The 25,555-nt window shown below is 46.7% G+C and overlaps 2 protein-coding genes across 6 annotated transcripts in view; one reads left to right on the top strand and one right to left on the bottom strand.

Moving 5' to 3' along the window:
* ZZEF1 (zinc finger ZZ-type and EF-hand domain containing 1) overlaps nt 1-6,355 on the bottom strand; it is a 124,141-nt gene extending 117,786 nt beyond the window's left edge. For all 3 annotated transcript variants that reach the window (XM_084751296.1, XM_084751295.1, XM_084751297.1), the window contains exon 1: nt 5,874-6,355. In XM_084751296.1, the coding sequence (XP_084607422.1) occupies nt 5,874-6,227 (354 nt within the window). In that variant the 5' untranslated portion in view covers nt 6,228-6,355. The remainder of the gene's footprint in view (nt 1-5,873) is intronic.
* A 249-nt stretch (nt 6,356-6,604) lies between these two features.
* Nucleotides 6,605-24,841, top strand: CYB5D2 (cytochrome b5 domain containing 2). Of its 3 annotated transcripts, XR_014773350.1 has the most exons (6): nt 6,605-6,992; nt 10,107-10,247; nt 12,496-12,567; nt 15,887-16,073; nt 21,777-22,415; nt 24,352-24,841. XR_014773350.1 is itself a non-coding variant. In XM_084751332.1 (5 exons), exons 1-5 carry the CDS (start codon nt 6,743-6,745, stop codon nt 21,988-21,990), a joined length of 864 nt encoding a protein of 287 aa, XP_084607458.1. In that variant the 5' UTR covers nt 6,605-6,742; the 3' UTR covers nt 21,991-24,117. The 3 variants fall into 3 exon arrangements, 2 of the variants coding, with proteins under 2 accessions (XP_084607458.1, XP_084607459.1); XM_084751332.1 differs by lacking the exon at nt 24,352-24,841 and having other exon boundaries at nt 21,777-24,117; XM_084751333.1 differs by lacking the exons at nt 12,496-12,567; nt 24,352-24,841 and having other exon boundaries at nt 21,777-24,117.
* The last annotated feature ends 714 nt before the right edge of the window (nt 24,842-25,555 follow it).

The raw sequence follows: 25,555 nt of genomic DNA, 5'->3' as shown, positions 1-25,555 counted from the left end.
TGGTTCGTGACTTTAATCCTAGCACTTGGGGAAGCAGAAGCAATTGAATCTCTATGAGTTTAAGGCCTGTCTAGTTTACATATTGAGTCCTAGGCCAGCCAGGGCTACATATGAGATCCTGTTTATAAAACCAAACGACCAAACAAGCCACCCGCTCTCTGCTATCAGCATCTGGTACAGAGCACTCTATCTTGCCCTAAAGCCTGCATGACTTTCTACAGTGCGCTTATGACAAGAGCAGAAATGTCTAATCTCTGATGCCAAATAAGAATTTCATCTCCACCTCTATCTCTCCCTGTCTCCCTCCCTCTTTTCTACATAGGCATCTATTAGGTATTGCTTCTTCAAATACACTATAAAATCCTTTGCCCGGACCACACCCCGTAAGAAAAAGGGTGTGTTGTATTATAAAATGATAATCTCAAAGACTTTGGTCCATGAAACAACTCTAAGGACATTTTTATGACACCACCTAAAAGCACTAAGGTCACTGGAATAAAGTATGGACAGCAGTGCAGATTAGAGGCCAAGGAACAAATGAGCTGTACTTGGAGATTGCTACTTCATAAAAATGCATCATGCACAGCCATGATAACCTGTGCTGGTAAAAAGAAACGGAAAGAAATAGCTTGTCATCTTAATTGCTACTACAAAGACATTTTTTCGTTATTTCATAAAACCTTTAAACATATTAAATGTAACAATATACTTTCAAAACTTGGTGTAAGATATAGAATTAAGTGCCTAAGTGTACACACACACACACACACACACAGTTTTGAAAACACAAAATCAAACACATGGCTAACATTAACTTTCTCTAATATAATTACACCTTACTTATAGATAGGATAAAAGGATAACCACCCATCATGAGACCCGTCACCATCCTGTTTTTAAACTCTGGCCCTGTTTTCACTTTGAGTTAGAGTGAAACTTTCACAATTGAGTTCTCTTCAATTAACCAGTGGGGAAGGGGGTCACCAGATCTTGGTTATCAACCTAAATTACAACTCCTCCCTCTCAAATCTGAAAATGGCATATCGGCTTCAAGAAAAAGACTTCATAGCTCTGAATTCCTCTGGAATTATAGCAGCCTGGCCTTCTGTGAGTGACAGGAAACACAGGGACTGTGTTATTCACCCTTGATACTGAAGACTCCTTGGAGGGAACCAGACCCTTATTGGGAAAAGAGCGGTGATTCTGGGGTTACAATGGCCACACTTGAGAGTTAGTGCTGAAACTGAATTTTAACACCATCCCCTTCTGAGATAGGGTCTTGGAGGGTGGCTTGGCTGTGACATCTGTCACCCTATTGATGACTAGGGTTGACTCAGCTGAACTGGCTCACTTGGTCACTTGGTCACTTTGTCCAATAGAGGAGGACTGTTCTTCAGTTATGGGTGTAAGTACACACAGTGGCTGAAAACTCATGCTAGGGTGGTCCCAATGAGCTCGCAAGGTGGGCTTCACTCTGTAACCCAGATTGGCCTCACACAGTAATCTACCTGTTTCACTTTCCCAAGTGCTGGATTACAGGTATGAACCACCATGCCAGCTCCAAAATGAATTTATCTTCTGTGAGTCACTGGGCCTAGCTCAGTTCTCAGTTTTTTCCTCCCTTTCCTACTTGGTTTAGTGGCTGTTTGTCATCCATCTGCCTCTGACATCACTCTAGATTCTCAAATGGATTTTTACACAAATAAAATAGCAATGTCCGATATTTTGTAAATCATCAGTTCTTGGCATTGGGGTGAGGATTCTTTAACGTTAATTTCTGTCATATGTGTAACATGATTATGACTTCCTTAAGAAGACATAACCAGCCCCATGTGGTGATACACACCTTTGATCCCAGCACATGGGAGGCAGACCTCTGTGAGTTCATGGTCAGCCTGGTCTACATATCAAGCTCCAGAAGAGCCAGGGCTACAGGAAGACCCTGTCTCAAAAAAACAAAGCCAAAACAAAAGTAAATTCCAATTTCCAAACTCCTTGCTAGGTTGCTGAGAACTCAAATTCTTGGCCCCTGTCCTTCAGCCTATCCATTCTCCTGGATTTATGACCTAGCCAAAACTAGTCTCACATTTGCTCTCTTCCTCAGTAATTAAACCTCAAATTTAGCTAAGTATGAAGATCTTTCCCAGTTTTTCTTACAGCTAAGTGTGGCCACTGGACTGTGTGAGCCCATGGGAGGTAAGCTCCACCTAAGAGAAAGACAAGGCCATGTCCCTCCCTTTTCTCTTTCCTACTTGCTGGAAAGTGGAAAGTGATAGAAGAAATAAACAGGGTCATGAAATGAAATGTGTCTGTGGGGTGTATAGCACAAGATGGAGACCAGGATAGCCAGGAACCTGGTAATTTTGAAGTACCACACCAGCACTGACTGCCTACCTGGACCTTTACATAAGAAAGCAGTTTCCTAGCTGGTTGTAGTGATACACACCAGTCATCTCAGCATTCAAGAAATCGAGGCAGGAGGATTACAATGAGTTCAAAGCCACCGTGGCTTGCCCATTGAGGTCTAGGCCAGTGGTGGCTATGAGACCCAGATTCAAAACTAAAGCAAAACATCTTTGCCTAACCCAAATGTAGGGAGCTGGAGGGATGGCTTCGCAGTGAAGAGCACAGGCTTCTCTACCAGAGGAACCAGCTTCAATTCCTAACATCCACAAGGCAGCTCACAATGCTCACTAACTCCACTTCCAGGGGATCTGACACCCTTTTCTGCCTCCGCCTGCACCAGGCACGCACGTACGCACTCACATATATGCAGGCAAAACACCTATACACATAAATAAAAAATATAAAAATAATTTAAAGCTTGGGTTTAAATAAATAAATATATATATATATATATATATATATATATATATATATATACACACATATTTATACATATTCTGCTCGCGTTTGTGCCTGCCCACCAGAAAAGGGCATCAAGTCACATTATAGATGGTTGTGAGCCACCATGTGGTTGCTGGGAATTGAACTCAGGACCTTTGGAAGAACAGACAATGCTCTTAACTTCTGAGCCATCTCTCCAGCCCCTTATAGCTTGGGTTTTTTAAGTTACTAATTATGTATGTGTATGTATATGTGTACTTGTGCAGAAGTGCCCTAGGAGGTGGGGCAGAAGTGGGTATTGGATCTCCTGGAGCTGAAGTTACAGGCAAGTTAGGAACTGCATGTCAGTCCTCTGAAAAGAGTAGCAGCTTTTCTAACCCAACAGACCACATAGTGTGACTAGATTCTCCTTTTAGTAGACATCTGAAGCTATAATTACCTCTGTGTCTGAAAGCACTGCGCCGTCTTCTTGAACTTTTTTTTTTTTTTTTTTTTTTTGGTTTTTCAAGACAGGGTTTCTCTGTGTAGCCTTGGCTGTCCTGGACTCACTTTGTAGACCAGGCTGCCTCGAACTCACAGAGATCCGCCTGCCTCTGCCTCCCGAGTGCTGGGATTACAGGCGTGTGCCACCATGTCCGGCTCCTATCTGCTTTTTGAATTGTCAAGAGGGCTGGTGTTCAATTAGGACCTGAAAAAGTGAATACTGCCACAACCCTTGAGGGATTTTTCTAGGGTGGCTCTGTGGATTTCTTGGCCTTATATTACATGGCCTCTATAAATCTAACAGATAACTCTGATCCTGTCAGACACTCTGACAGTATAAAAGCTGTTTCTCTTCATTTGTCTTTAAACAAATCTAAGCCTGGCATGGTGGAGCAGCCTTTAATCCCAGCACTCAGGAGGCAGAGGCAGGAGGATAACTGTGAGTTCGAGGCCAGCCTGGTCTACAAAGTGAGTCCAGGACAGCCAAGGCTACACAGAGAAACCCTGTCTCAAAACAAACAAACAACAAGCAAAAATAAAACAAATCTGAAAAGTGTCACCTTCTTGATCAAATCTGCACAATTCTTTCTACCATGGCTTCATAGTCTCATGAAATATGTGGGTACTAGAGTGAAAGTAAATATTCTAGGATAATTTTTGAGCCAGGGACTTTCATGTCTCAGCTTCTCGAGTGCTAGAGTCATGTATGTGTGCTTACCAAGAATAGCATGGGAATTTTATTTTATTGATTTTAAGATTCATTTATTTATTTATTATGTATACAGTGTTCTGTCTGCATGTAATGTCTGTATGCCAGAAGAGGGCACAAAATCTCATTGTAGATGGTTGGGAGCCATCATGTGGTTGCTGGGAATTGAACTCAGGCCCTATGGAAGAGCAGGCAGTGCTCTTAACCTCTGAGGCATCTCTCCAGCCTGGAAATTTTATTATAATGGATACCTTTCACTATCTAACTATATGTGATATAATATGAATACGTTTATGTTTTGTTTTTTGGTTTTTCAAGACAGCCTTGGCTGTCCTGGAGTCACTTAGAGGCTGGCCTCAAACTCACAGAGATTTGCCTGCCTCAGCCTCCCAAGTGCTGGGATTACAGGCTTGAACCACTGTGCCAGGCAGTACACATATATGTTTTACACTTTTGAGACAATGCTTTTCCATATAGCTCAGGCTGTAGTCAAACTGACTATGTAGCTAAAGATGACCTTGAATTGATCTTTCTGCCACTAGCTTTCAAATTCTGATATTGTAGGGTTGTACCACCATATTTTTGAGTTAGACTGTATTAAAGGTCATTTTTAGAGGGAAACTTACAAAATATATTATGTAGACATTTTCATGATTTGTAGGCAACATTCTCGAAAACTTTCAAAAGCCTCTGATTAAAGGCAAACAGAACTTTTAAATGATGTTACAAGTGATTGTTGGTCCTTTGCTTCATGCACTAACCATTCAACTGCTGCCAATTTTACATGGATTACTAGTTAAACACCTTTTGTCCTAACATTGTGGAGTTAATAAGACTTCAGGAAGCAGGGTAATGGGAACCTAAGAGAGAAAAAAATCAAGAGTTTTGTGTGATACTCTCAACTCTCAATGAAATTACTTACAGGGTAATTCTGGGTCAGTCTTTTCTGAACCCTAAAGCAAAGTGTTCAGTACAAATATGAGGTAAAATTGCCTCAGTACAAGAAATTAATGCTTCCTTGTCAACTTTAGGTCTGATAAGAGTTTAAAAGAGCCCGGTGTGGTGGTGCTTGCCTTTAATCCCAGCACTGGTGAGGCAGAGGCTAGTGGATCGCTGTGAGTTCGAGGCCAGCCTGGTCTACAAAGCAAGTCCAGGACAGCCAAGGCTACACAGAGAAACCCTGTTCTGGGGGGGGGGGGGGGGAAGAGAGAGAGAGAGAGAGAGAGAGAGAGAGAGAGAGAGAGAGAGAGAGATTAAATGAGTCTGAAACAAACTCTTCAATGATTTAAAATCAGGTGTGTACTTTGAGGCAGGAAGATAAATCCTAGTATTTTATGGATGAGAATAGTTTGTAGAGTGAGTCTTTTCAGTGTACTCTTACCGTCCTTCCACAACGGACTTAAATGGTTCTCTGCAAGATCCTACACAGGCCAGTAAAACAGAATGGTTTCCATGGCCACTCCCATGATCTTTGCACATCCTTTTTTGTAGTTGTCTTATAGCCTGATAAAGCTAGCTCCAGCAAGCAACTAAGCCTGTCTACCAACTGCACAAATGTCTGCCTACCACATGCAGAGGTATTTAGGCTTGCTCCTCTCCTTGGAGCAAAGCTAAGGTAGCCTGGGCTTTCTACGCCTCTAGTAAAGGTGAGCGACATAGCCAATGTCCGGAGTAATGCACTCGGAATGGGTTCCGGCAACCCCATACTTCCATTCTAAGAACAGGAGGACCCCATGACTTCCTGGCTGGTCTCCACAAAGCAACCGCCCACCTCTTCAGGACCTTGCCCGCGACCACCCCGACCCCACCCCGCAGTCCGCCAGCCCGCCCTGACCTCCTCGAACTGCTCGCCCGAACAGCCAACGCCTCGAGCCTCCAGCAACTCGCGGAACTGCTCCAGGGTGACGGACTCTTCCCCACGACCCAGCCTCTCTTCCAGCCAGCGCAATAGCGCGCCGTGGTGCCTCGACACCAGGGATTCGCAGGGAGGTGCTGGCCGCAACGCAGCCGCTGCCTCTCGCAGCCGGGCAGGTTCCAGCAGAGCAGCGGCTGCCGGCAGCGCCGCGGCCGCAGGACCGGGGCCGGGGGTCGTGCCAGGCTCGGCAGCCCAATCCTGATGTGGGCTCCAGCCCTCACCCCCGCCGGCTGCCGCTTCGTCTTCGCTGCTGTTACTCGGAGCGTTCCCCATGGGGCCTCCGTCTTGGGTGCTCCGAGGTGCCGCCGCTGCCGCTGCCGCCGCCTCCCAGCCACGACCTGTCAACCTCCGACAGCTCCTGGCGGGCGGGGACGGGGTGGGGACGAAGGCAGCGGCAGCGGTTTCCGGCTTCCTAGCCGTCGAGCGAGGCCTGGTGTCGCAACGGGGCCGTCAAGCGGATTCTTTTAGCTTACGACAGCTATATGAGGCCAAAGAGCACGCGTGCTACAAGTCAATGTCCAGCCTCTTCTGCCGCCATCTTTGTTGAGGGCGGATAAGTTGTAAGCTAAGACGGTTTTTGCGTATCGTTCTGCTTTTCTCCTTCACGCTTCACGCTCACTAGATATTGCTGCAGAAAGAATAAGAAAGAGTGGGAGCGGAAGAGTGAACTTTGCTCTGAAGCTTGTCAGAGAGTCGCGCTGCTGACGTCACGACCGGCGTTTCCGCCATCTTAGTTGTGGCTAGAGAGGTGGCAACTTCGGAGGTGCGGCTTGTGTGCTGCTGTGCACATGCTGAGGCAGTGCGGGCTTGGTGTGGTGCTGAGCCTGGCCGTGGCGGCGGTCGCGGCCACGGTCGTGTGGTTGATGGAATGGTGGGGTCCCCGTCCTGGCCTTCGCCTCTTTGTACCCGAGGAACTAGCCCGCTATCGCGGCGGCCCGGGAGACCCGGGCCTGTACTTGGCGCTGCTCGGCCGCGTCTACGACGTGTCCTCCGGCCGGAGGCACTACGAGCCCGGGGCGCACTATAGCGGCTTCGCAGGTATCAGCGAGGCTCCTGCGCGGGCCCGCAGCCACCCGTGCTGCATGCGTGCGTCCATTAGTTGACTCATTCGGGTTCCGTCATCTCACGTTCCCGGCTGCTGCGCCGGGAAGGACACGGCTGCACAATCCTGGTTTGAGGTTCGGGCTCAACTATGCTCGTTATGTACCCGCACGCTCCCAGTCAAGTTTGTGAGGCGAGTGCCTAATCGATTGAGCCATCTCTTAACTAAAGCCCTGCTTTGTGGTATGTTTGAAAAGGAGAAAGTAGTTTTACCAGAGCCTCCAACCTAGTCTGGGAGGTGGAAAGAGAAGTCAACACAATAAGTGATGTAAAAAGTGCTTGGGTGAGGTTAGTGGCAAATGCTACAGAATTAAGGATTGTGGATATTCTCATGAGGCAAATGGAAGCACTGAGGATTTTGGCAAGGAATGACATGATGATTTTTTGTTTGTTTGTTTGTTTAAAATAACAGTCTAGGGCTAGAGAGATGGCTCAGCTGTTAAAGACTAGGCTCACAATCAAAACTATAAAATATCAGTCTAGATTCAGGAGAGGTGGCATAAGCCTTTAACCCTAGCACTCAGGAGGAAAGACAGACAGATCTCTGAGTTGAGGACAGCCAGGGCTACACAGTGAAACCCTGTCTTTAAAAAATCCATAAAATATCAATCTAGTGAGCTGGGTGTGATGACACACCTTTAATCCTTGTACTCCGAGACAGATAGACCAGTCTCTGAGTTCTAGACCAGCCTGGTCTATGTAGCAAGTTACAGGCCATGGTAAGACCTGTCTCACAAAACAATAAAGACAGTCTTGTGCTGGAGTCTGACTCATTGGTTAAGTGTGCTTCCTGCTTTCCCAGAGTGTATGCATTCAGCTCTTAGACCAATGTTGGATGGCTCACAACTGTCTGCAACTCCAACTTCTGGGGAACCACTGCCCTCTTCTGGCCCCTCATGCATGTACATGCATACACACACATGCATACATATATGGCATATACACAGACACAAAAGAAAATGTTCAATAATAAAGTACTAGTCTGAATGTTACTTGGAGAGCAGTTTGGTAGGATGGAATGTTATCCCACCAGGGATCCTCTGTGTTAGCTCACCTGAGAGATTGGATTTTGGTAGCAGATAAAGACAGGTGGGTGAATACAGGAAGTATTGAGGAAGAAAATAGAGATTCAGGCATCAAATAGATGGAAGGGATGAAAGAGGAGTCAAGCCTGCATCTGTAGATTGGGTAACTGGTTGATAAGGAACCCTAGACAAGAACAGATGAGTGTTTACGGGGGCTTATGACCAGTGGCTCAAGATAGGCTTTTTCAACTTGCGATGGCTGTGAGACAGCTAAGTGACATTGAATGGAAGTTGGATATAAAGGTCCAGTGCTCAGGAAATGTCTGGGCTAATCGTGCAGCCTAGATACGGGATCTGAAATCACAAAATGGTCAAGTAAGAAGGTGTGGAAATAAGTGATCCTTAGAACTAACTAGACAGTGAGGTGCTGGGAAAACCAGGAGTGGAGTAAGTGTCATGGAAGCCAGAAATTAATCATTTTGAATTTTATCAATTGAATATTGTTGAAATTAAATAAAATTGATGGGCCAGGTGTAGTGGTGCACACATTTATTCCTAGAACTTGGGAGGCAAGCATATCTCTTTGAAAGCAGGCCAGCATGGTCTCCGTATCAAGTTCCAGGTCAACCAAGTTAAATAGTGAGACACTTTTCAAAAACAGGGCTAAGTTGGTCAGCCTGGGCCGCTGCCCAGACTCAGATCCAGGGATTTGAGTTGGTCCACCCCAACATGTATCCCATCTGTGAGCTTCTGGAACGTGTGGAGGGGCTAGTCCCACAGATCCAAAGCTGCAGGATCTCTATGGCACAGGACAACAGCAGGATGCCTGAGAGGCGTCTCAGACGGTATCCAGTGTTGATGGTGTGGCAGAAGCCAGAGGCCGTGAACCAGGCCAACAACTCATCGCAATGAACATTTATGTAAAGCTGAGGAGAAGGATATACTGTGTGACACACTGCAGCTTCCAACGCCACTATCATGAATGAAGATGTGATGGATGAGTGGAGAACTTGGAGACTAGACAGCTGTGATGGGTGTGAGAGAACAGGTTGTGACCCAGTAGAGTTGGCAGGGTGGAGTGCAGCAGCCTGGAGCTTGCAGAGACTCAGCCCCCGGAAGAGGCTGCCCAGCCGCATCATCACCCTGGCTTTGAACAGCGACAGGACTTTCAAGATGAAGAATGGTCTATGTACTAGATTGGAAGTCCTCTCCCGGAGGCTACGCTGGTTCATGGCCTGTGCTTCGGCAGAGGGCCATGTTGACGTCTGCTTGCTGTACTACCTCCTGAGATCAAGAGGGGGTTCTTGGTACATTTTGATGCTGGAGACCATGTGGAGGTCCATGGTCTGTGCTGTTGCCAGAAGCTATGTAGAAGCCCAGGATCTGTGCTAGTGATGGCCATCAAGGGCAAGGAAGCTACCCTTGCAGTGACACTGGTAACTGCAGACACACAGCTGAGAAAGAGGAACATAGAAAGCTTCTGTGACAACCCTACACCTCCATCCCAAACCCACCCCCCAAAAATAACAGGCTAAAAAGGAAGCCCTCGAAGAGAACTCTTGAAAATCGTGACAGGGATACTGAAGTGTAGTTCTCCACAATTGGTGGCTCCTGCCTGGGGTGCAGATAGAGAAGGACTGCATTGGTAGGGGGCTGGCCACTGACGATGCTCCAGCGAGTATGTAGACACCATAAATAGAACTAGTTTTTTCCTCCTTTTGGTGGTGGGAATGGGGTCACAAGGAAGGGGGAACAGTCGTGGAGGGACTGAGAAGTGAGTGTGATCACGGTGTATGATGGGAAATTCTCAAATAATGAAAATTCTATGTTGGAAACAAGCAAACAAAAAAAAAAAGTAAAATAAAAGCAAGTAAATGGCCATTGCCAAAAATTCATGTCCCTAGTCCAGGGGGTCCCTGGGAGTGAGACTAGGGGTTGTTAGGGCATGTTTCTTCAGAAAGCAAGTGCTTTACTGGGTGCAGTATTGTGACTTATAACCAGATCGTTGGCTACTTCTTTCCTGAAGGCCGGGATGCATCCAGAGCATTTGTGACAGGAGACTATTCTGAGGCCGGCCTTGTGGATGATGTAACTGACTTGTCCTCCTCTGAGATACTGACGCTTCACAATTGGCTTTCATTCTACGAGAAAAATTATGTATTTGTCGGTATGTACTCCTCACCCATCGCTGTGGATTTCACTTGGTTGTCTTACTGTGGTCATCAGGGTGCCTGGATTCTTTAGGAACTAGGCTTAAGTAAAAATTTCAAAACCAGCCCTGGGTTTTTCATGTTAAAGTCTTGCTATTAGTGCAGGAGTAATCCCCAGAAGAAAATACAGCTGTGGGTAACATTGAGAGAGGATTGCCAAGCCTTATACTTTCATGTCTGTGGCCCCCGAGTCAGTGTCATCTGTGTTGGACATGAACAGCCAGCTCCAAGAGGTGGCCTCCCTGTGGCTCCAGTACAGTCAGGAAGGCTTGATGCCACTTGTGTGCAGTTCTCAGTGTTCCCTATGATTACTTTCCAATGAGGCAGACATCCCAAGTCAACTGTTTCTCAGATGAAAGTTATGCTAATCACACATTCATTCATAGTTTCATGTAGCCCAGGCTGGTCTCAAACTCACTGTGTAGATCAGGCTGGCCTCATCTCCTAAGTGCTCAAACTTGTATCAATGCCAGCTGTGTGGGGTTCCTGCACTTGTTGCTTACTGGTAATATATGAGGGAAAGGAACACTTAAACAAGAAGTCAGGTGACAGGCAGATCGCCCAGTCTCTGCTAAGCACTGAGATCCAGGGTGGCTGAGGCCAGGCCTCTCATCTGCATGCAGCCCCACCTCTTATGGAGTCCACATGGGCATGTGTGACTTTTCAGAAACCAGTGTCCCCTGGCCATTGGAACAGGTCTAGATGAGCACTTTCTGCCCCTAATGCCTCTAAAAGGTCCATTTTGTTTCTGCTTGGGCTGCATATTCTGAGAACATGGTATTTTCCCCGAGCCCTTATACTCCATGTCCAGTTGTTGAAGCTCTGATTTCGTAAGATCTGAAGTGACTGCTTTCCATTCCACTCCCTTTCGCTCCAACCTTTCTCATTCCACATTCAGCACGCCCTTGTTTGCCTTTAGGCTGCCCTAGGTAGTTCCTGACATTACAACCATATTTGTCCTCTGTGCTCAGTGCACTTGTTTCTTTCTGTTCCTGGTGAGGTTGCTAAGTGACAGACGAAATGTTGCTGACCTAATGAAGTCCTGCGTGCTAGGCAAGCAGCCTTGCCAACCAAGCTTCATCCCTAGGCCCAGCGTTTTAAAGCCTGTCAGCCTGTTAGATAGTCCCTGGTCACCGAGCCCTGAGTTGGTTGGCTGCTTGTGACGGGCTGGGGTTAGGCTTTGTTTCTAACTTCAGCCTTTATCAAAAATCATCATCATATTCAGCTTCATTTAGGCTCAGATGGGTCATAGTTATGCTTGAGGTCCAGCTGGTGTTTTATTGTGAGGTTTTATGGTTTTGCCTGTTTGTTTGTTTGTTTGTTTGTTTTTTAAACAAAGTCTCAATAACCCAGGCTGGTCTCAAACTTGTTATGTAATTGATGCTGTCACTGAAGTCCCGACCATCCCTAGCTGTGGGCACCCCACAGGGATGCGCCAGTATATCCAGCTTGTTCTTTGTTCAGCTGCTTTTATTTTTATTTTTATTTTGTCTTGTCTTGTTTCATTTGAGACAGTGTCTGACTGTGTAGCCTACCTTTCCTGCCTGAGTGCTGGCATTACAGGTGTGCACCACCACACACAGGGTATTATTTTTATTCTTGTTTTTACTTTGGATATTTAGTATGAATTTTATTATAGGACATTTCTGTTTTCAAGACGATGTTTTTTCCAAAATTAAAGTTTATTTTTATTCAAAAAAGGAAAGAAAACAGTGCAGAAAAATAAGAATGGAATTCTATGAGTGAATAAAGGATGCCATACCATCCTCCGAGAACTGATTGGGGGAACAAACTAGAAGTTCTTTGGGAATGGGTGCATCCCAGGAACCATGAGGATGCAGTTGGGGCACATGGTTGGAAAGGCTGTGGAGAATTTCTGTTAGTCGGGATGCACTTGAACAACTGTAACTCATGTTACAGTTATGGTCCTCATGGTGACCAGGAGTGTGTTCGATGCAGTTCCTGCCAAGGTTTTGGCATGGGGACCAGCTAAGACTTTCAGAGACAGCAGAGGATGAAGGCAAATTTCATGTATATTGGCATGAGCACAGTTACGACGCTCTCACTGAAGTTGATAGCTGGACCTCGAGGGGAAATAAGGCAGATTTTGTTGTGCTCTGGATACTCATAGAGATCCAGCCAGTAAACCTGTTCTCATAAAACAGCTCCTAAGACTCTGCTCCTGTTGTCTGTCCTCTCTCTTAGGTACCATGTCTAAGGGCAACAGGACAGGCTCAGCCCATGCAATACAAAGCCCTCCGTACCCTAAAGTTGGTGGTAAGCCAACCTAAAGACTTCTCATCTGGGACTCAGGCCCTGTCCCTTTCACGTATTCATATAGCAGACATGTAAAGCAACGCTCTGCATGAAGCTGTTTTGAGTATTGGGCCTTTCTAGCTAAACTATGTAGGGCTGTGAATAAAATCATGGAATGCGTGCTGGTGGCTTGAGTTACCTTTGGAGCTGATGGCCGAGGGGGGCCTCTTGGAGGAGATGACAGGATGGGCCTGGCAGGAGAAGGGGTGGCCACGCAGATGTGGGGAGAGTGTAGCGGTGTGAGGGAGGAGTGGTGCCTGGGGTGGGCATCAGCAAGGCCTGGACAGATGACAGAGAAACCTGTGTGCTGGAGCCCAGAGGAGTGAGGGACAAGGGACTCGGGGCGAGGCAGAGTGGACAGGCAGAAGCCAACCAGCTGAGGGAAGTGGAGGCCTAGATAAGAAGTTTGTATTTTATTTTGTGCCTTGAATAGCTAGCTATAAAGGGCTTTAGTTAGGCATAGAAGCGACGTGGTATAATTCATGTTTTTGTTTTTTCTGTTTGGTTTTTGGTTTTTTGAGACAGGGCTTCTTGGTGTGTAGCCCTGACTGTACTGGAACTCACTCTGTAGACCAGGCTGGCCTCAAACTCATAGAGGTCTGCCTGCCTCTGGCTCCCGAGTGCTAGGATTAAAGGTGTGTGCCACCACCACCACCACCCTACATGACTCATGTTTTAAAAGAATACTCAGGGGCCAGAGAGATAGATGTCTCTTGGTTAAACACACTGGCTACTCTTTTCAGAGGACCAGATTCAGTTCCCAGCACCACATGGGCCTATATGCTCACAATCATCTGTAACTCTGATTCCAGGGATCCAACACCCACTTCTGATTTCCATGGGCAGTACATACATTTAGTGCACACACAGATTCAGACAAAACACTCATACACATAAAATTGAAATTAAAAGAAAAAAAGCATCCAAATTAGACCTATAATTCTAACACTTGCAAAAACTGAGGCAGGGGGCTGGAGAGATGGCTCAGAGGTAAAGAGCACTGGCTTTTCTTCTGAAGGTCCTGAGTTCAATTCCCAGAAACCACATGGTGGCTCATAACCATCAATAATGAGGCCTGGTGCTCTGTTTTTTTTTTAAAAAAAAAAAAAAAAAGGAAAGGAAGAAACTGAAGCAGAAGAATCAGAAGCCCGAGGCCACCCAGGGCTGGGAAGTGAGGTCCTGCCTGGAGATGAAGTAAAGGCAGTAAGGTAGGGATGTGCCTGAGCGGCAGAGCACCCACTCCCCGTGCAGGAAGCCCTTGCTCTGATCTGAGCACTAGGGGGAATGCCCCCGATGCTTTGTGGAGGAAGCACAGTAGGAAAACCTGAGGTGTAGCAGAGACCAACTGGAAGGCTGTTGCCTTAGTCTGTGTTTTGGACAAGGGGCAGCGGGGGAAACTGACAGGAAAGGGCAGAATCAGAATGCATTTCAGAGGTAGAACTGGCAGATCTGCTGCTAAGGGAATGAAGGGACGTATGTATCTGCATGTGAAGGAGTCAGGGAGACGCACTGCTGTCACACAGACGGGCCTGAGGGGTGTACTGGTGTCTGCTGCTGCGGTAAATCACCAAGACCAAGGCAACCTTATTGGGCTTCATGGTTTTAGGAGAGTCCATAATGTCAGGGGAGTCATGACAGCAGGCAGTTACTCAGAAAACTGAGAGAGCACATCTTTTATGTATGATCACAAAGCAGAGAGAGGGTGTGAGCAAGCAGGGAGGCAAGGCTATAACTCCTCAAGTGCCTCTGCCCTCAGGAGACACACTTCCTTCAGCAAGGCTGCACCACCTCCCCAAACAGCACCACCAATTGGGAACCAGGTGTTCAAGTGCCTGAGTCTATGGGGGACACTTCTCATTTAAAACTACCACGGCGGGGGGTGGGGGGTGGGGGGCAGGCGGTGGTGGCGCATGCCTTTAATCCCAGCACTTGGGAGGCAGAGGCAGGTGGATCTCTGTGAGTTCAAGGCCAGTCTGGTCTACAGAGCGAGTTCTGGGACAGCTAGAGCTGTTACACAGACAAACCCTGTCTTGAAAAGCCAAAATAAAAAAATAAAATAAAACTACCACAGGGAAGCTGGTAAGGGCCTAGGTCTTGAGAGCATGAATGAAGTCCTGGTCTTCTCATTGGAACCTAAGTTCAGCTCTGTTCTTGGGGACTGACTATAGAGGTTGGAACTACACAGCTGAGACAGGAAGCCAAACTGCCTCCTGCTTGATCAAACCTCCCCAAGGTGTTTCCGGGACTTGCTCCACCCCAGTAAGGTGGTACCTTTTTTTTTTTTTTTTTTGCGGGGGGTTGGGTTTTTTGAAACAGGGTTTCTCTGTCTAATAGCCCTGGCTGTCCTGGAACTCTCTTTGTAGACCAGGCTAGCCTCGAATTCACAGAGATCTACCTGCCTCTGCCTCCTGAATGCTGGGCTTAAAGGCATGTGCCACCACACCTGGCCAAAGTGGTACCTTTTAAGGTCATTTGTATCTCAGGACTTGGACACAGAAAGTTGTGGTACCCAGAAGAACAGAACCTTTTTTTTGTGTTGGCCTATAGACTGCAACCACTTTGTAATTGTTTTTATAGCTTAGATACTAGTACATTTTGAAGGCCATTTTAAACAAAACTTAATGTCCACTCTCTTAAGTACTGAGTCAGAAGAAAGATGTGGAGGTGGAAAAGCACGGGCTCTGACTTAGTCTAACTAAATAGTTCTGTAAAACAAAGTAATTTGACATGGATGCAGAAAAATACAGGCTAATAGATTGTATGTTCACCCATCACTTACTATATACTTGGTGTTCTCACAAGCACTACAGAGCATTGATAAATGTGTCACACATGATTCTGTTTTCAGAGATCTGATGTCTGGAGGTGATAAAGATTTCGATACTAGCAGACTGCAGCTAGCTGACCCTTCAGCCTGAGTGACCAGGGCCACAGGTTCTCAGCTCAAGATAGCAAACGGTCCTGACAGAGTCTTTAAGTGACGTCACAAGCCAGGACCCATCTTCTGCATTTCTCTCAACACTCTTATCTTCCAAGCTCCCACAGAACAGCTCACCTTGCTTTGAATACTCAGTGGCTTTTCTAGCCCAAAGTTAAAAGTCCTTCTACAACCCTCCCAAAACCAACATGGCCAGGTCTGTCACAGCAGTACCAATCCTGGTACCAATTTCTGTTTTAGGGTTTCTATTGTTCTGATAAAAAAAAAATCATAACCAAAGCAACTTGGGGAGAAAAGGATTTCCTTGGCTTATCTCTCTGGCCTTTCTCCCTGTGATCCCAGGACGACTGGTTGGAAGGTTCTACAGAGAGGATGGGATGCCCACTGCAGAACTAAGCCAAGTAGAAGCCATGGTGACTAAAGGAATGGAGGCAAATGAACAGGCAGAGAGAGAAAAGCAGAAGTTCCCTCCATGCAATGCCGAGTGGAGCTCTGCCAAGGGTAGCCGGCTCTGGTGCTCCCAAAGGAGGTAAGCACCCTTCCCTCTGCTCGGCCATCTCTCCTGCATCCATCTTCTAAGCCACCCTTTTATTATCTAAACCACAACTGACGGCTAATCTGGGCAGCTTACATGTGCTATGCATGTTAGGTCTTCTGAATTATATTCCTTTACTTACCGTCGTGATAAAACACCTGAAAGAAGTGATTTGACAGAGAAAAGATTCAATCTTATGGTTGTAGAGGGTCCAGTTCACCATAGCAGGAAAGGCATGGTAGAGCCGCTTGGTCTGTTGTTGTTTTTAAACAAAACCCCAAACGTTCAATTTTACCAATAAAGACTCAGAAGCCAGATGCTGGGGTGAAAACCTGCTAGCTCAGAGAGGCAGAGGAAGCACCCAGCTGGCCTTCCTACTGAGCTCATGTCCAAGAAGGAAAAAGCCCCTTCTCCTCCTCCATGTCTTTAAAACCCTTCCCACTGAATGGCCTCCCTTCTACATGCCATGCACCTCTCTGTTTCACTCTAAGTTTCTTTCCTATGTTCACTCCATGTCAACTGGTCGCTTGCTCTGCCTCTTGACCTATGATTGACTTTGTTTAATCCTGTTTACAGAAAGTTCTTGGATTAAAGGTGTATGCTAGGGCTGAACCATACTACAACTAGAAACAGGTTTTTCCAGTACATAATTTCGGGGTTCACAGTGTGATCAAATATCCTGCAACAGTCTGTGGCAGTGGAGGTGTGTGGATACCAGTGCCCACACCATGATAGGGAAGCGGGGTTGTGCCAGAACCAGAGGCAGATATAACCCAAGGCCTGCCCCAGCGAGTCAATCCTAGCTGGGACTCAGGTCCCCAAGGACCTAAAATCTCTTAAAACTGCACTAGCATCTGGGGACCAAGTATTCAAGCATTCCTGTTGGGGACATGTCAGATTCAAACTATAAGATGGGCAATTAAAGAGAAATCCTAATAGTAGGACTTTTAATAACCAAATGAAAACCAAAGGGTTGAGACATGCATTTGAGACCTGGTCCTCTTCCTCACCTCTCAACAACCACCCCTGAGATCCTGTTAGAGGAGACGTGATGGTCTGGGAATTCAATGACATAGGTACTATTTCTTTTCCTTTTTAAAATTCATTTTATATTATGTGTCTGTGTATGTGTTTGTACTATGTGTATTCAGGTGCTTATGGAGGCCAGAAAGGGACATTGAAAGACCCTCCTCACGGAGTGTCCTTCGTCAGGGAGACCCTCCCCAAGAACCAGCGAAACCAAAGTCCGGTTGCAAACGCAAGAGGCTTTATTGATTACACGGGTACCCGGGCGACACAGTCTATCGGATGACTGGCGCCCCGAGTGAAGGGGAGGAGACCCTTTTATAGGGTGGGAAGCAGGAAGCGGGGGTTACAGAAGCGAGAAGCATAGTTACAGGGTCTTGATTGGCTAACTTAATGCGGCTAGATTTAGCTCTGGTTAGGGCTTTGGAATCAGGAAATGGTTAGGCTAGCCTATTCACTGACCATACATCCTGTTTTTCCAATAACTTGACCCCAGGGCAGTTTCCCAGAACCGCTTGTGTAGACCTTGTGAAATGGTGGGTGACCACGAACCTTGTGACATCTGCGAGCCTTGTGACATGGTGGTATTTTTCCAGTCTGACTGAGCCTTTCAGGTGACCTCCCTTAACCATTGTACAAGCCTTACAAAATAGAATCATTTACAAAATAGCAAGCCTTGACTAAACAACATTTAGAAATGGGGTCTTTCAACATCAAGTGCCCTGGAAGTATAGTTGCAGGCAGTTGTGAGTAGCCATGTGGGTGCTGAGACTCCAACCTGGGTCCTCTGCAAAAATATTAAGAGCTGTTAACTGCTGGCCCATAACATTTCGTGATTTTCTTTTCTTTTTTTATTCTTATTTGTAACTTAACTAGTCCATGTAACTAGGATAACTAGTCCATGTAACTAGTCCACCAACCAGTCCAGCTGGTCAGTTATTGGGGGGCCGAGGGGGGTCGCAACCTGTATTTAAAGATATGGGCGAGAGAGACGCAGAGCTCAAGCGAACAGTTGCTTGTCAAGAGCCGTTTATTGAAGGTAATGGCAGGCTTTTTAAAACCTGCTTTAGGGAGGGCGGGGGTACGCAAGGAGAGTAGTGGAAAAGTACAAAATCTTCTGGGGGTGAGCCCCGGGAACATTTGCAAGGGGAGGGGTCTTCCAGGTGAGACAAAGCAGGATGTCTCTGTGGTTATCTCAGGATCAGATCGCTGTCTTCTCAGGGTTAAGCCGGATGCCTTGCATACCTAATGAGTGGCCCAGCAGGATGTTGGCTGCAAATGCTGAATGGGTGGGGGTCGGCCTCAGGCCGTTTGGTCCCTGGCAGTAACTGTATATATGGATTAGAGAGTTTTGTTGTTGTTGTTTTGTTTGTTTGTTTTGGTTTTTCAAGACAGGGTTTCTCTGTGTAGCCTTGGCTGTCCTGGACTAAAACTTTGTAGACCAGGCTGCCCTGGAACTCACAGCGATCTGCCTGCCTCTGCCTCCCGAGTGCTGGGGTTAAAGGCGTGCGCCACCACGCCCGGCCAGCACTTGTTATTCTTGCAGAGGACCCAGCACTCACTTGGTGGCTCACAACTATCTATAACTCTAGTTCCAGGGGATCTGATGTCTGATGCCTGCAGGCACCAGGAACACATGTGGTACAGTATATAAATAAAGTGCCCAGAGGTCTTGTATCTCTGGAACTGGATCCATTAGAGGATGTTGCAAGCCGTCAGTGTGGGTGCAGGGAACTAAACTCAAGTCCTCTAGAAGCACAATATGTGCTCTTAGCTTCGGGAGAGACTCTAGCTCAGGTACTATTTCTTGACTACTTCTGCCTATTCAGCCAGGGATGCTCCTTAGTCTCCTGTTTGTCAGCACAAATTATTCCTGCCTGCAGGAGAGTGGAATGGGAGGTAGACTCATTCTTTGATGCCCTCAGGTAGTGTTTGTTTGTTTATTTTTGGTTTTTCAAAAATGGTTCCTCCTCCCAGAGTGCTGGGATTATAGGTGTGCACTACTGCTTTATTTTTATTTTCTTTGCAGCACAGTCTCATGTGGAGATCCTTGGTCTAGACTGGCCTTGAACTCTGTTTAAGGATGACCTTGAATTTTTAATCCTTCTGTCTCTACCTACTGATACCAGGAGTTGCCAGCGTCCACCACCATTATGCCTGGTTTATACATTGCTAGAGGGCTTTGTGCAAGCTGGGCAAGCACTCTGCCACCATGCCCCTCTCTATATTCGCAAGATGTTTTTAAAGGACTGTGGAGCTGAGTGTAGCTTAATGGTATAGCACTTGCTTGGAACATGGCCCTGGGTTCAATTGTGAGCTCCATTAGAAGCAAAGCAAAAAACAAAACAAAACAAAAAACCATAAAAAATCAAAACAGCTGGGCATGGTGGAGCACGCCTTTAATCCCAACACTCAGGGAGGCAGAGGCAGGCAGATCTCTGAGTTCGAGGCCAGCCTGGTCTACAAAGTGAGTCAAGGATAGCCAGGGCTATACAGAGAAACCCTGTCTTGAAAAAACAAAAAACAACAAAACAAAAAAGGGTGCTGGAGAGATGGCTCAGTGGTTAAGAGCGCTGCCTGCTCGTCCAAAGGTTCTGAGTTCAGTTCCCAGCAACCACATGGTGGTTCACAACCATCTATAATGTCATCTGATGCCCTCTTCTGGCCTACAAGTGTACATGCAGACAGATCACTGTATACATAATAATAAACATTTAAAAATAAATAAATAGGGGGCTGGAGAGATGGCTCAGTGGTTAAGAGCACTGACTGCTCTTGCAGAGGTCCTGAGTTCAATTCCCAGCACCACATGGTGGCTCCCAACCATCTATAATGTGATCGGATGCATACTGTATACGTAATAAATAAAATTTAAAAATAAATAAATAAAAGCAAGTCAAAATCATAAAAGTTCTGGCACCACGAACGTTCTCAGGAAGCACAAGCTGGATGGAAGTTTCTTCCCTCACAAGCACTGGGCAGTGGTGGGGGTGGGGACTAAGCTTGGTGCCATAGAGATTATTCCAAGCATGGTTTTGTTTTTTTCCTGCTTTAATTAGGCCAGCCACACTCAAACTTCAGCTCAGCTCTCTCACATCTCTTTTAGCTCTGGTAAGGGGACAGTGGAAAACGGAAACTGGACAAAGCTCCCAGACTCAAAGGCTCAGATTAAGCTCTTAGCCGAGCATGGTGGCATACGCCTTTAGTCCCAGCACTCAGGAGGCAGAGACAGGCAGATGTCTTGAGTTCAAGGCCAGCCTGGTCTACAAAGTGAGTCCAGGACAGCCAGGGCTACACAGAGAAACCAAGTCTCAAAACATAACACCACCACAAATAGTCAGGCTCCTGCTGAGGAGGCCTAGCAAGCGGGGCCCCATTCCTGTGCACTCAGCTGTATGGAGCTTCTTCCACTAGGGACCCACTCACCGCCAAGTGGACAGAGCACACAGAGCCACCACTGCCCATTACCCATCCTTCTGCTTTAACCTGGGGAGTAAGGTGAAGGCTGAGGAAGGCCGACTTTTGAGAGACACGGCTTTTGTGCTACTACTGGAGCCTGGCCTGCCCACCTAACAGAGGACAGTCTGCAACCTGGGTGGCCTTCTTGGGACCCAGTCCTAGATACAGGTGGACTCAGAGAGAGCACTGGCAATGTCGGAGGTGCTAGAAGCCTGCAGTGTACAATTAGATGTACTCCCTGTACCCCTTAAGATTCTTCTGTCTCATGATCTCCCTTGCATTTGGGAATGAGTTGCTCAGGCCCTGCCTCCCAGAGTCCTTCCAGACCTATTCCTGAGCCTCAACCCAGTGTTGTTTTCTATTCATCTGTGCACCTCTGAGAGGAAGTAGTTCTGTGGGCAGGGACCACGTGTAGAGTGAGGAACACTGGTGGAACGGACAGCTGGATCGAGAAGGCATTTGGGGCCTAAGCAGCCCTACTCATGGATAAGATACAAGTGAAATTGTTTCTAACCGCTCCAGTAATGCCAAGCACTAGAGCCCATATAAGGGTCAGTTTCATGAATGTCACTTTTGCTTCTACAAGAGCTCTGAGTCTGCCAGAAATCAAATGCAGGACACTGAAATGAGCTAGGTTCCTCTGCCCAAGATAGGAGGTGGCCAGGGTATGCTGGGCCAGAGTGGGATCCTCCCTCCCTGAAGCCTGCCAGTGTGCTGATACACAGATGCCATGCCACTCCAGGAAGTGCTGCAAGTCTGAAGGTGAAGATGCTGCTCAGCATGAATGTAAAGGAGACAGGAAGGGGATGCTCCCTGGCTGGTAGGGAGACCTCTTAAGCACTAAGGGCACAGTGAAAGGGACATGGGCTCTGCTTCCTTCTGGAGAAGGTAGTATTAGCATTGTGTGTGGAAAGCCAGAAGTAGGAGCACTTATGGCCCAGGGTGAGACAGGCAGTGGAATGAAGGGCCTTCCCTGCTCAGTGTGTCCTCTCATCCCAGGGCTTCTAAGTTCATACTCCTTCCCCCGTCCTCACCCCCAGGGCCAGGGTTTCTCGGTGGAGCCTTGAGTGTCTGGACTCGCTTTGTAAACCAGGCTGGCCTCATTCAAGAGATCTGCCTGCCTCTGCCTACCTGAGTGCTGCAATCACATGCGTGTGCCACGCCAGCTTGTAAGTTTATACTTTTAAGAAGTCTCCTTTCTCTTTTTCCTAGTGGAGGCGTGAACAGAGACTGGATTGGTGTTCCCAGGAAGCTGTATAAGCCAGGGGCTAAGGAGCCCCACTGTGTGTGTGTGAGAACAACTGGCCCACCTAGTGACCATCAAGACAGCCCTCGACACTTAGATCGTGGGGACTTGGACAACCCTAACTTGGAAGAATACACGGGCTGTCCACCGCTGGCCATCACGTGTTCCTTCCCACTCTAAGATGGTGTCCTGTATGTTGATCACATGTGGAGAACCTTCCATGGATTCCAGGAAGCCCTAGGATGGCTCCAGGTGGAATGAAATAGGAGTGTCAAGGACTCCAGCTTCACTCTGCAAATGTGTGGTGGCTGAGACAAGAGCCTACCTGGTATGATCAGGTTGTTTTGACACTATTTAGAACCTTGGTCCCTCTGTCATCTTCCTTCGGAGCCTGCAGACACGCATGAACACAGTGCAATCAGTATACAGCAGCCTGGATAAAGAAGTCTGTGTGCTCCAGCAGGGGACTTCCCATGGGCTCAGTACTGCCTGAATCAGAGCTTGGACTCTGCCCATCTTACTTGAAACAGTAGCAGAACAGGACTGTGGCTCTCAGCAGAGAAGCAGGCATTTCCCAAGAAGCTGTGCATCTTAGCAGAATCAAGGTAATTTTCTAAGCTCCTAATTTCTGACTTTGTGACATTTCTAAAACCAAACTTGAATTTACTGACTCCACAGAGGTGGGTTGGTACAGTGAGATGTGATGCTAAACTGGGATGGGCTGATTCTGGAATTGGAAAGATTTTTTTTTTTAACTTACACAGATGGAGCATGCTCCAGTTTTCCCTGCCCAAGTGTGTATTAAACAGCTCACTTTCCTCTTATCACTAATGAACAGTTATCAGTGACTGCCTCACATTTTGAAAAGGGGCTTCTGCTCCAGGTTTCCTAACCCCACTCACTGCTGAGTCCCCTGCCTTCTCTGTGCCACAGCAGGGTCGGTTCTTACCTATCTCTGCTGTGGTTCTTGTTTATGTTTTTGAGACAAGTGTAATTCTAGGCTCTGGCAGGCCCAGAAGTCAGAGGTCCATCTGCCTCCCAAGTGTTGGCATTAAAGGTGTGTGCCATTAATCCCTACTAATTCTTGCCTATTTTGATTTCTGCTGGCTTTTAAAAATTACTTGACTTTTTGAGACAGGGTCTCATATATCCAAGTCAGCCTTGAACTCAGAATGTAGGCATGTGCTACCATGCCCAGTTTGTTTGGTACTAGGGATTGAACCAGAGCCGTCTGCATGCTAGGCAAGCACTTTACCAACCAAGCGACATCCCTACACCCTTGATCTTCATTGCTCTTGACTCTTTGACCATGATGTCCTGCAAGATCCCCATAAAGTCCTCACTTGCTGCACTGATCCCACGCCTAGCTCTTCCTTCTATGTCTTTGAAAACTTCATCCCTAGGAACTCCTCTCTGGCTTTTTCCCCCCTACTTCAGGCAGTACAATGCTGTTTTATAATAAAGTCCACACAGTTAATAATAAATAAGTCTGGGAGCTCCTTCTGCAGGGACTGGAAGTCCCACATTGCTTTTTTTCTTGTGTACATTATGTACATATGTATAAATATCAGCAAAAAAGGTTAGATTTCTTCATTTCTCTCCACCTTCCTTATATGAGACAAGGTCTCTCACCAAGCCTATAACTCTTATTTGGCAAGACTAGTTGGCCAGCAAGCTCCAGGAATCCTCCTGTCTCTTCCTTCCCAGTGCTAGGATTCAGGTATGTCACCATGCCTGACTTTTTTTTTTTACAAGGAGCTAAACTCTTGTCCTTACATTTGTAGGACAAGCAGTTTACTACCCGTCTTATCTCCCCATCCCTACAAACCCCACATTTCTTTTTTCTTTCACATGTGAGTCCTCTATCTGCCTGTATACCAGAAGAGGGCACCAGGCACCAGATCACATTATAGATGGCTGTGAGCCACCATGTGGTTGCTGGGAATTGAACTCAGGACCTCTGGAAGAGCAGTTAGTGCTCTTAACTGCTGAGCCATCTCTCCAGCCCCCAAACCCCACATTTCTAACCTACATCCTCCTTGTCACCAGAAGTCATAGTTTCAGCTGTCATCTTGACACAAACTTAAGAGTCACCGGGTAAGAGAATCTCAACTGAAGAATTGGCCAGATCACATTAGTCTGTGGCATGTCTGAGAGGCATTTTCATTCTTTTTTTTTTTTTTTTTTTTTAAGTTTCTTTATATAGCCCTAGCTTCCTTGGAACCTGTGTACACCAAGCTGGCCTTGAACTCAGAAATTCCACCTGCCTCTGCTTCCTATCGCTAAGATTAAAGATGTGAAATGCAATGCCTGGTCCCTTTACCTCCCTCTGTGTATACAATAGGTATTTTTCTTTACTGCTAATAGAGGGGGAGGGCAGGGGGAAGGTACCAGTCTACTGTGGGCTGTGTCACTCCCGAGCAGGTAGACCTGGTTGTACAGGAAAGGTAAGTGAAGCCAGGGAAGGAGGTTAACCTTTAATCCCAGCATTGAGGGCAGAGACACGTGTCTATCTGAGTTTGAGGCCAATCTGTTCTATAGAGTTCCAGGACAGCCAAGGCTACATAGCAAGATTCTATCTTAAAAAAAAAAAAAAGAAGAAGAAGAAAGGAAGAAAAAAGAAAACGGAGGCAGCTGAGCAAGCCAGCCAGCTGGCAGCATCGCTCTGTAGCATCCGCTTCATGGGGCTCCTGGTTCCCTCAGTGCCAGTGCCCCTCTCCCCGCCTCAATTACATCTTGGCCAGTGGAAGCGCACAGTGAACCCTTATAGTTGCTCTGAAATGGAGTGAAGGACTAGTCCAGGAGCCTCTGGACAGCTTCCAGCTGAAACCGCATCACAGTCACATGCATCACCATAACCTGAAGCTTGTGTTCAGGAAGCATAAGTGCAGTAGCTGCTCACTCACACAAAGTGCTTGTGACATCTGCCATTGTGTGTCACATGGAATGTTAGGATGTAAATGCTAAGGATAGCAGCTCAAGACGCTTGTTTGTTCATGTACCAATTTTAAGTATATTCTTAGATTTATTACTTTATGTGTATGAGTATTCTGCCTGCGGGTACATCTGTGTATCACATGTATGCCTGGTGTTCGAGGAGGTTGTGAGCCTCCATGTGAGTGCTGGGAACGGAACCCACATTTTTGTAACAATGCATCACCAATGGCTTAACCACTGAGCCAACTGTCCAGCTCTCCCATACCAATTTTTTAAAAATTGTGTTTTAACGTTTATTGGTACTTCTGGGTTAGAAGTAGCTACAAATGTCTTTAAAGTTTCCACTTTAAATTCACAATTTAACCTCATTTTTATTATAAGGAGTTGTTACAGAAAATGAAAATATCATTATTTGAAAAATACATTCCATTACACAGACTCCAAAGAAACAATGCTGCTAAGCGCCATGGTCCTAGATGATGCTGGCATTCCCACACTGAGCACCACCAGAGAAGTGATCTATCCAATCAGGTGCCTGCAGTTTTGGCCCAGCTGCTGCCTTGTCCTGGTACCACAAGGATGTCACAGAACACCCAGCTCCACACAGCTGACAAACAGGCAAGTCAGTAGGTCCAGCAGTCCCCAGACCCCCTTACTCTAGAACACCAGTGTCGTCAGCTGTAACAGCTAATATGTTATTTATGCCACACAAGAGAGGCAGTGATCCTCCAGAGAAGGTCTTTAAGGCATCTATGACATCTGGGAATTTTAATATTTACTTAACTGGTAATATACTCAGTTCCGCAGA

This window comes from Acomys minous (assembly GCF_964271855.1).
Source record: "Acomys minous genome assembly, chromosome: 12".
Classification (NCBI taxonomy): domain Eukaryota; kingdom Metazoa; phylum Chordata; class Mammalia; order Rodentia; family Muridae; genus Acomys; species Acomys minous.
Note: the sequence above shows the minus strand (reverse complement) of the source record. Positions and strands in the feature narration are given on the sequence as shown.

Excerpts from the sequence above, each read along its gene's own strand:
- CYB5D2 (XM_084751332.1), top strand. The coding sequence starts at position 6,743 with ATGCTGAGGCAGTGCGGGCTTGGTGTGGTGCTGAGCCTGGCCGTGGCG. Across the intron at positions 12,568-15,886 it reads TCCGTACCCTAAAGTTGGTG|GACGACTGGTTGGAAGGTTC; the intron begins GTAAGCCAACCT and ends CTGTGATCCCAG. Across the intron at positions 16,074-21,776 it reads CTCTGGTGCTCCCAAAGGAG|TGGAGGCGTGAACAGAGACT; the intron begins GTAAGCACCCTT and ends TCTTTTTCCTAG.